This window comes from Doryrhamphus excisus, linkage group LG4 (genome assembly GCF_037039965.1).
Source record: "Doryrhamphus excisus strain RoL-2023G ecotype Guam linkage group LG4, RoL_Dexc_Guam_v1.1, whole genome shotgun sequence".
Taxonomy (NCBI): domain Eukaryota; kingdom Metazoa; phylum Chordata; class Actinopteri; order Syngnathiformes; family Syngnathidae; genus Doryrhamphus; species Doryrhamphus excisus.
In genome coordinates, this window is record NC_136360.1 from 7,084,321 (window position 1) to 7,094,793 (window position 10,473).

Sequence of the window (10,473 nt, forward strand, 5' to 3'; positions counted from 1 at the left end):
AGTATAGTATAATAGTATAGTAAGACTTTTACAAATAAAATTAGACAAATGATTCAAGGCTTACTGAGTAAAATAATGTGTGTGTGTTAAATATACAATATACATTATATCAAATATACAATTTTGTTAACTCAAAGCGGCCCACGAGTCAAAAAGTTTGTCCACCCCTGTTTCGGAGTCATCCAACACAGCCTAGGGTGCCCCAATCACTATTGGCACCACTGTTACCTTCACACCCTACATTTTCTCTTTCACTCTTTATATTTATTTGGCTTTTCATGTTCTTTTTCCAGATGTTTCTTTCCAATTGGGATTTCATCTATTGTATCACCAACGCTGTCTTCTGATGTTAAGCTACCACCACTATGTCAGGTTGCTTGGCCATCACAAGTCCGTCAGTCTGAATCAGAAAGTCCCACATAGGGTCCTGGCCTGGACAGCCGTAGACCTGAAAAACAGGCAAAAAAACAATCGCCAGAAAAGTGTGATTTCTTTCCTTCTTTAGGTCCTGCTGGGACCCCGATGAATGTGTGTTGGGTTTTGTCCACCTCGTTGTCTTCAACTTCAAATTGTCCATAGGTATGAATGTGAGTGTTGTGTGAATGGTCTATATGTGCCCTGTGATTGGCTGGCGACCAGTCCAGGGTGTACCCCGCCTCTCACCCGAAGACAGCTGGGATAGGCTCCATCATGCCCACGACCCTTGTGAAGATACTAAGCGGTATGGAAAATTGATGGATCGATTTTTCAACTTTTACAATTAAAATTTAATTTGCCATGGTTAAGAGGCCTGAATTTGAAATCCTTGTCACTAAATAATATGTTTACATGTGTTAAGATTTGATTTATTTTGGAAAAAAAAGTAAGTTGTGATTCATGTATTAATTTTTGCTGCAACATCACAAATTTGGGTCAAAAACTGAGGGGCATTGAATGTGGAAGTGTGAAAGAAAAAAAGAATTCAATTTAATTATACAACTGGTATGTAATTCTTAATAAATGTTAACAAGATGATTATTATTTCTAACAATTGGGCTGCATATTTGTCAAAGGACCCCTGCTTGTGTGTATTTGTGTCAAGTGTGTTGAAAAGGACCCCAAGCTAAATGTTCGCCGTCTACTTTATTAGCATTATTAGCAGCCAGATGAAACATTTGCAATCTTATTTTTCTGGGTGCATGTTGCTGTCAAACTATAATCCCTTCAGATGAAAACCGAGCACCAGTATGACTAGTTCCACTTGTTTTTCAACTTTTTGGTCACAGCCCGGTTATTTCCACACTTGTGTAAGAGCTGATGGAAGTCTTGCTTGTAAAAAAAAAATCCAACCAATTATGTCAACCAATCATTGACAGAGACCAAAGTATATCTCAACTTGACTTCTGCCCCAGGCCTTTAGTCGGATCAAGGTGAACATGCTCCCGTTTCGACAGCTCTGAAGAAGACTTTATTTCGTCTTTGTATTTGTTGATCTTGATTTGAAGGAAAGGCTTCATGATGAACAAACGACAAGGGCGAGCCATGAGCCAGATGCCAAACTGTTACTATGAGGGATACCTGGAGAAGAGGTCCTTCAAAGATAAGGTGGGCTTTTTTTCAGTATTTGATTGAAAACCGCCGCATAAAATACAATGATTGAACAGTATGTTTATTACAATATACAGAGTGAGCCAAAGATAGGGTTACAGCAAACATATGTATTTACATACATTCTATTTACATATTAGGTATTGTGTTTATTACATTACAAAACTGTAAATGTTTTTGGGGACTTGGTATAACATGGATGGCGGACCAGTTGAGCTACATTCTGTATAGCCCAGACGCCATTGGCTGCCCACCCCTGCACACAAATCTTTTTGAATGTTTATTTTGAATGAATTTTGCATACCAGGACATGAAGGTAGAGACACTTTGTGTGGAAATATTGATAAGATTTATGCTCATTAAATAGAGATCAGGGTTAAGGTGTGCTATCTTTCCCGGAAATGTTTACATTGGCCATACAAAGACAGGCATGACAGGCATGTGTTGACACTTCACTGACACTTCAAAGTGTCAGTCACCATAATCCATCACGCACTTGAGAAAAAATTCCTTTATGCAAGTTGTAATTTAAATATAGACATCATATGATTGTTTTAAATCACAAATGCTGACTGAAATTGACAAGCTTATCCTAAAAAAAATACATTTTGGACCCTTTTTCACTCTCTAATGATATTTTGAATGCCACAAATACTACAAATTGGAAAGAATATGCCTCAAAAGTCAAACAAAACTAGCTGGTCAAACCATCTTCATGTGTGATGTCAGCAAACTCTAAACAGCTCATGAGGACAGCTAGTCAGCTCATGGATTGCTTTTAATTTCGCCTTTTGTGAGAGAAGGGTACAAGTGATGGCAGAGAGGAAACGATAACCGCAGAACCACAAATTGCGACATCGGAGAGTGTCAGACTGCCCAGTAACAATATGAGCAATAATAATTACCTAAAAAAAGATTTGACCAAACAAATAGCATGTAGTTGACAGCATAATGGCTAATGAAAAGCATCAAAAGAAGTACAGTAAAGTACATTACAGTACAGTACAGTACAGTACAGTCACTGCCTGCAAATAGACAGAATATTTACTACTGTGTTACTATTTCCAACAGTAGTAGTTTTACTCTTCATTTACTGTTATACCTGCAGTTAAGAATGTTAAAAATGTTGCTTAAAACACAACTGGTACAGTTAATAAAGTGTTTATATTGGTGACAGGTGGAACCTTGAACAAATTAATTCTCTTAACATAATGTAAAGTTCCTATGGGAAAAATGTTTTGACATTAGATTACTTTGTAATTCAACCAGCATCACCGAATGAACTAGAGTATCTGTGTAGTATCAGAATACTGTACTTAGTGTAATTAGGCCAGTATTACGCATCGGGGCCATATATCAGACACACCACACCAACAGGCTTTGCATAGCCTGCAGTGGGTGGGGCTACAGCTGCAGTTTCTCGTCATAGTGTTTAAAACTGTCCAACTGTCTTGTCTTGTCAATGAAGCGTGAGCTGTAAACAATTCTTCGTGTCTATGTGAGATTTTAGGAGTGATGAAGAACAATGTGTATTTTCTGGCATTCCCCTGCAGGCCATCAAAGAGTCTGCAGTCGGTCACAACCAAAATAATGAACAACAATTATCAACACAATGATACTGTACATCTGTCTGTTGCATATCATCAAATAATATCCTTCCTGTGTGTGTTTGTGTGCAGAAAGGTCGCAAACTGTGGACGCGCCTGTGTGGGAACACACTTTTCTTCTTCAACGACAAGAGAGACACTGAGGTAAGCTAAAAGTGTTTGCATTTGACACGTTGGCTGGGAGATTGAACGGCTACTATGCAGCTTGACTGTGTATATGTGTATGTTTGAACAGTACATTGAAAAGCTGGATCTCAGCGGGCTGATTTCAATCACGGATGACAACACGGTGGATTGTAACCTGGATGTAGCCAGACTGAACCTCCTGATCAAGGATAACGACATTGGATTTTCTGTAAGGACAATACATATGTGAAGATATGAGCATACACAGTCATGTGAAAAAAAATATTTTGTCTTATGTAATCATTCGACAAATAGTCAATACTTCTGGCCAATAAGTCCTATCTATACCCATGCAAAAAGGTTTAGCTTGATGGCAGCTATTTTCAACTAATTAACCAAAACCAAATTTTGTAGAGCGTATAGACCTGTGTCAGTCCCACTTTGAGATTTAATATTAGCACAGACAACAAACTAGGGGTGCATCTTTTGGCATATTTAGGAGTAAAATTATAGTATAAGCAAGCAATACAGTATAAATATATATATTTTTTTTATCCCCCCACAGGCTCCAAATGCAGAGGTTCGGGAGCTTTGGAAAGGCTTCATTCAATCTGTGGCTGAGGTTTGCTTTCTTACTGACTTCACTTCCCTAGCATTCATGTGCAATGGAAACTCCAAAGTCAAACACTGGTCCTAAATTTAAAAAAAAAATATATATACATTTCGCTAATGTAACAACATGTGTTCATTTCTGCAGTACCTATAAAGCACCACTAGGTCCAAAGTATTACTCTGTAAACTTTGCTGTTCACTCTGCGCTGTGTTCTGAGTAGTTTTACTTTATTTAAATTTTATTGTAGACAAAATTCATTGACTTTACATGATTTCCAGTGATTGTTGTGCAATTACAACATGGAAGTCAACCAGCGGCACTAAATGGATCGTGTTTGACCTTAGAGGTTCCACTGTCTCAATCAATATAAATTGATTACATCCCATATTTAACATGAAGTTGTTGTTTGTGTGTTAGCTGTCAGTTTCTTCCGCTCTCAACCTGCTGCCGGGACAAATGCTCATGCTGGAAGAGGTTGTGAAAAAAGAAAAAGAAAGACTAGAAACTATCCAACAACGTTCTCCCAGCCCATGTCTCAAACCCAAAGAAGACATGCCAGAGTGAGTATTCAAGACAAATGTATAATTGTACCGCAGCTGCCTATATAGACAACATATTGTTTACATACAAGGTATAAAGAGTCCATACGCTAAAATCTACACGTTGAAAAGCAATAACTTCCCTTTTCCCACTTTAATGGGATGCAGCATTCGCAACTACAATGAGAAAGCCTACACTTAATCAGTGAAGTTAATGAGCAGGCTTATAAAAGCAGCGTGTATGTGAATTACTGTTGCCAACTCCTCAGTAAGAAAAGTAGCTATTGGCTGCCCTAGAAGTCCTCAGAACCTCACAGAAGAGACAAAAAAAGTGACTAAATACACCTTCATTATATTTACAATTGCAAATAAACTTGATCACTTCATTGAGACAAAATATTTTAACCCTTTAATCACCAAAATTATGTAACATTGCGGAATTGAACAAGCCAGACATCTGTAACTTCAATATGAGCAACATTTGTAGATGTGTTTCTATGCAAAGTTTAGGAATTTTATGAGTTTGAACCCCCGTTTGCTGGCAGCAGAGAGTCTGCTCACCATGACAGTCCACCAGCGGCACATTTTGGCACAAGGCTTTGCTTCATGGATAAGTGGAACTTCACTGAGTTGCCGGCTTGTGACTGATTTGTCACTTTTGAGAGAGGGTTTGAAATGTCACCATATCTAGCAACAAAGTCGCCAAGTTGGCAACGCTGATGTGTGTATAATAGAGGATGTGGTATAAACATTTGGGCAATCAATTATTGACTTGGATTCTGCTTAGTGGACTCCACTTGTTTATTTACACGTACAGTACTGTGTTGTTGTGAGATATTGTTTTGCTTTTGTGTAAAAAAAAAACTGTTGGGATGTCCAAAGTGCGGCCCATGGGCTTACCAATTTTAGAAGGCTATCCACTCTCATCAGGTCATTAGGCTATAGTTACTTAGCACATGGTTATGGGTCATGGCAGATATTTGCATACAAGCTCTTAACACTACATCGTATAGCAATGATAATTTTAGAAGAAAAAACAACACTGTAATGAAGTTGAATAATATGTAATTATGTGTCCGTGTTCTATGTCTGGTCCGCAGGTGTTTCCACCCAGTGTCTCGCACGGAAGCAGAGCTTCTTCTTGAGAGAGAGGCCAACAGAGGAAACATGCTGCTCAGGCCCAGCAGGGACGGCAACGCCTTTGCGATCAGCACCAGAGAAGAACTCAATGGGTACATTGACACACACACACACACACAGAAACACACACTGTATGTTCACACATCTGTGCCAGGACATAACATGACAAAATTTTAATTTTTTCGGACATTGACCCATTTTTGGAGAAGAATATATTTAAATTTCAAATATAATTTTATCCAAAATGCAAAGACTTTCGGTTATGCTATGGTATAAAATTATTATTTTACAAATTATAATGGATTGATACGATTAGTTTTGTATTATTTAATTGTATTTTTCATTCATTTTCTACCACTTTTCCTCACGAGGGTCGCGGGGGTTGCTGGAGCCAATCCCAGCTGTCTTTGGGCGAGAGGCAGCGTACACCCTGGACTGGTTGCCAGCCAATCACAGGGCACATATAGACAAACAACCATTCACACTCACATTCATACCTATGGACAATTTGGAGTCGCCAATTAACCTAGCATGTTTTTGGAATGTGGGAGGAAATGTGGGAAGAAAACCCACGCATGCACGGGGAGAACATGCAAACTTCACACAGAGATGGCCGAGGGTGGAATTGAACCCTGGTCTCCTAGCTGTGAGGTCTGTGTGCTAACCACTCGACCACCGTGCTGCCTAATTGTATTTTTTTCATGTAATTAATTTATAAATTAAAAGTAATGTTATTTAAAAAAACACTACAATCCAAAAATATATGTACTTGTTTACTTTAAATTTAAAGGTGTAGTAATTTTACACAAACACCATTAATTGCACAAAGCTTTTCTTAAATTCTAGTTTTAATGCTTTTCTTTAATATAAACATAAGCTCTCTATATAACATGATATGTAACATAACATGTCTCTCCGTTTTCAGGCCCATATACAAGCACTACCGTGTGAGCAAACACGAAAACTGCTGCACCATCGATTTGGACAATCCTGTGAGTTCCAGCTTGTTTTATTCAAAATCTCACAAGCTTGTGTGAGTTTAACAAGCAACTGTGCCAAGTTGTTGGATATTGGAGGTCAGAGTAGAAAGATGAATGGCATTCGTGTAATGATGCCGCTCTTTTAATGAATTAAATGGTCTGCATTGTGTGGGGCGTGGAGTGGCGCATTCCTGGAATGTATCCTCAAAATGAAAGCACTTTTTTGCCAAGTTAACCACAATCTGTTCGGTGGCGCTGGTTGCTGCAACTGTAACTAAATGCAGAGTAAACATACTGAGTAACACAGTGTAAAAATAAGTCTTCTTCCTACTCCTTTTCGGACACGAACTGTACAAGTGTACTTCAATGTAACACCGTTAAGCATGTCATCATAACTGTAACATAAAAGATGATACACATGCTTTGTGATATCGATATTTTGGGCCGCCGCTACACATCTCGGGAAGTTTATCTCAGCTAAATCTTGTGCAAAAAATAAAAATGGCTGCCAGAATGTCACACAGGACAACAGAGATGCAATAAAATATCTGCATCTGTAAGAGAAGATACAGGGTTTAGCCACCTTTGACTTCAATGTAGAAGGTAGTAATATTAGCACACACAGAATGTTGTTGGGCAGCAACAAGATGTCCACTTTATTCCATGCCGGTGTCATTTACACAGAACAGTAAAAAGGTGGACAATCTCAGTTTTATTTGCTGTGTGAAAAGGCCGATGTTGCATACTAAATGAGATTTTTCATCAAGGTTATCTTTCCTTTAGTGCTAAAAGAAATCTTGTCTGTTCAGGTCTCCTTTACTTCACTATCCGACGTTATCGAGTACTTCATGGACACCACAGAGGGTGCTCTGATCGCTCTATCCAGGGAAGAAACCTATGAGCAGAACATCTGTACGTACATGCTGTCCATCGTGTGTGCATCTCGGTTCTTCATTTCTGGTTTATGACCTTTGTGTTTTTTTTTTTTTTGCAGCTTACATTTGCTTTGATAATGAAAATGGAGAGAGGACTGTGCGGGATGCTTCCACAGATGTCACCCCGCCTAGTTTACCAGCCAAACCAGGTACAACGGCAGGAATAAATGCAAACAAGTGAAACTTGTTGACTTGTTTGGCAGATGAAACAGAGTCTTCTATTGTCAAAACTGTCTGGTGTTTCATTGCCAGTGCGGCACACATGCACGCCCACACCAATTTTTCATCAATCAGCAATTATTGCCTAGAATTTGTTTTTCCTTGGTTCCATTGTTTTTTTTTAAATGTATAAGGAGCATATCTCTTTGCACTTCCATTAACAGCCACGTCACAATACTTTTTCCGAGATGGTCTTTGTTACACAAATGTGTACAAATAAAAGTAATAGCTTGCATGCAGCTTCATGACAGATGACTGATCGTTCTTGCGTGTTTATGTCCATCCAAAGCTACAATTCATTCATTCATTCATTCATTTCCTAACGCTTTTTCCTCACGAGGCTGCAGGAGCCTATCCCAGCTTCTTCAGGCGAGAGGCGGAGTGCCAATCACAGGGCACATATAGACAAACAACCATTCACACTCACATTCATACCTATGGACAATTTGGAGTCACCAATTAACCTAGCATGTTTTTGGAATGTGGGAGGAAACCGGAGTACCCGGAGAAAACCCATGCATGCACGGGGAGAACATGCAAACCTCACACAGAGATGGCCGAGGGTGGAATTGAACCCTGGTCTCCTAGCTGTGAGGTCTGCGCGCTAACCACTCGTCCGCCATGCCGCCCAGCTATAATTCAGCGTAATGATAATAACATCACTGCAATGTTGTGTTTTTGCAGCACTGCCAAGAGTGCCGAGTGAAGAAAAAGAAAATGTCTATGTGAATGATCATGGTGAGTATCAGTCATTCCACTCTTGCCAGGGCACTGTTGTACGTGTCACTAACTAAATGTTGTCTTTCTTTAAACAGAGAAGAAAGATTTCACAGCCAACAAGTCGTCAGGTGAGTCACTTGTATGTTTCCGTTTCATGGCCGTTCATGCTGTGAGTGTTCCTAATTGCTACAAAGCAGCAGAACCTTTTCTGATGAGTTGCCTTTTTTGTCGCTGCAGAGCCCGAAATGAAAGTTGGGAAATCAGAGAACGCTCCAGTTCCTGCAAGACGCAAATTTCTGCCCTCCCAAGCCTCCATCGCTGGGTCGACACATGGAAAAGAGCCGAAGATGAGGAGTCAAACGGGTGCTCTGGGCCAGAGTATGTACACTCTGTGATACACATTGACTCGGACATTCCGACATGAATTCCAGTAGTGTTTGAAAGAAAATTATAGTACATTTAATTGCATCATTAGGGTTAAGTACTTGATTTGTTTCTTTCTTCTTTTACTTTCTCAAAAGTTGCCCAAAATCCAGTGTCACTTGGCAACATAAAATTTTGTAGGCATGTCTATCAAGAGTAGACTCACAAAAAAGTCTCACAATCCCCATGCAGTTCAGTGGACAGTGAAGTGAAGCGGCAAGTTTAGTGTAGTTTTTGCTTCAAGGACACACTAATCCAAGAGATTCTGTCTGATTACTACCAAATTTGAACCACGTATAGGCGGACATACAGCTAGGCGACATTACATTGTAAAAAAAAGTTGAATTTCAAGCATAGCATGGCGGTGAAGTTGGATGAATTGTCAAAAAAGACAAAATGAATAACTCAGCTTAGTTTTAGTTGTTAGTCTTGATGACTTTCATGTCACCTAGTTGAGTTCAATTGTCATATAGAAGCCTAATTGATTGAATCAACGTTCTGTCTTACATATAAATTAAATCTTACATAAAAATTTGTGAGCTAAATTTCAATTAACCTCATCCCTGCAGCCATTTCAGAACTCAAGATGATGTTTGAAAGAGGACGGCAAACCTGAGAGAAGAGTCATCCTTTACAATAAAATCACTGTGAACCCATCCCCTTCTGACAACCCACCCGTCATCAGGACAACTCCCAAGTCCCATGGCATTACTTTACACGTTTGCTACTGTTGATTGACTACGTATGTACAATTGTGCCTCATTGCTTATACTTTTTTTATTGTAAATAATGGGCAATGACTGCCAGAAGAATGTAAATATAACCCTCATGTGAATTCCTGTACATAGTTTTTATACTGGATGTAAACTGAATAAATACATTTATACACCCCAGCAGCTTTCATTTAACAAATATAAATTACAGCCAATTTATGTAGAATACGTCTAAGTCAGTCAGAACTTGGTGATGCCCGTTCAGACATCTGTCGCCATGGCCTCAGTTTTCACAGTTATGCTGACGTCATACAACTATACGCAAATCTCCACCACCTCCATCATCTCCAATGTCCACTCCACCCTCACCGACTGCTTAACTGACATCAAAACCTGGATGGAACACAACAGTGACAAAACAGATAGAGTCATCATTGGTCCCAATAACATCACAAAACCCACTCAAGACTTCCATCTCATTCCATCCCCACTCATCCACAACCTTGGCATCCTCTTTCGACCCTATTCTCTCGTTTTAACCCCATGTGAAAGAGATACTGCAATAGTATTCTCTCTGGTACACCATCCAAAATCCTCAACAGATATATATATATATATATTCATTCATTTTCTACCGCTTATCCTCACGAGGGTTGCAGGGGTGCTGGAGCCTATCCCAGCTGTCTTTGGGCGAGAGGCGGGGTACATCATGGACTGGTGGCCAGCCAATCATATATAGACAAACAACCATTCACACTCACATTCATACCTATGGACAATTTGGAGTCACCAATTAATCTAGCATGTTTTTGGAATGTGGGAGGAAACCGGAGTTATAAATATATATATATACTATATATGTATATATATA

At 39.3% G+C, this 10,473-nt stretch overlaps 1 protein-coding gene across 1 annotated transcript; it reads left to right on the plus strand.

Annotated features, from left to right (window-relative positions):
* Positions 1–1,375: 1,375 nt before the first annotated feature.
* On the plus strand, positions 1,376–9,778 carry LOC131129586 (signal-transducing adaptor protein 1-like). Its single transcript, XM_058073294.2, has 13 exons — positions 1,376–1,584; positions 3,267–3,338; positions 3,430–3,549; positions 3,886–3,942; positions 4,351–4,493; positions 5,573–5,704; positions 6,538–6,604; positions 7,402–7,504; positions 7,587–7,676; positions 8,431–8,484; positions 8,562–8,594; positions 8,704–8,844; positions 9,459–9,778. Exons 1-13 carry the CDS (start codon positions 1,495–1,497, stop codon positions 9,503–9,505), a joined length of 1,149 nt encoding a protein of 382 aa, XP_057929277.2. The 5' UTR covers positions 1,376–1,494; the 3' UTR covers positions 9,506–9,778.
* Positions 9,779–10,473: the final 695 nt, after the last annotated feature.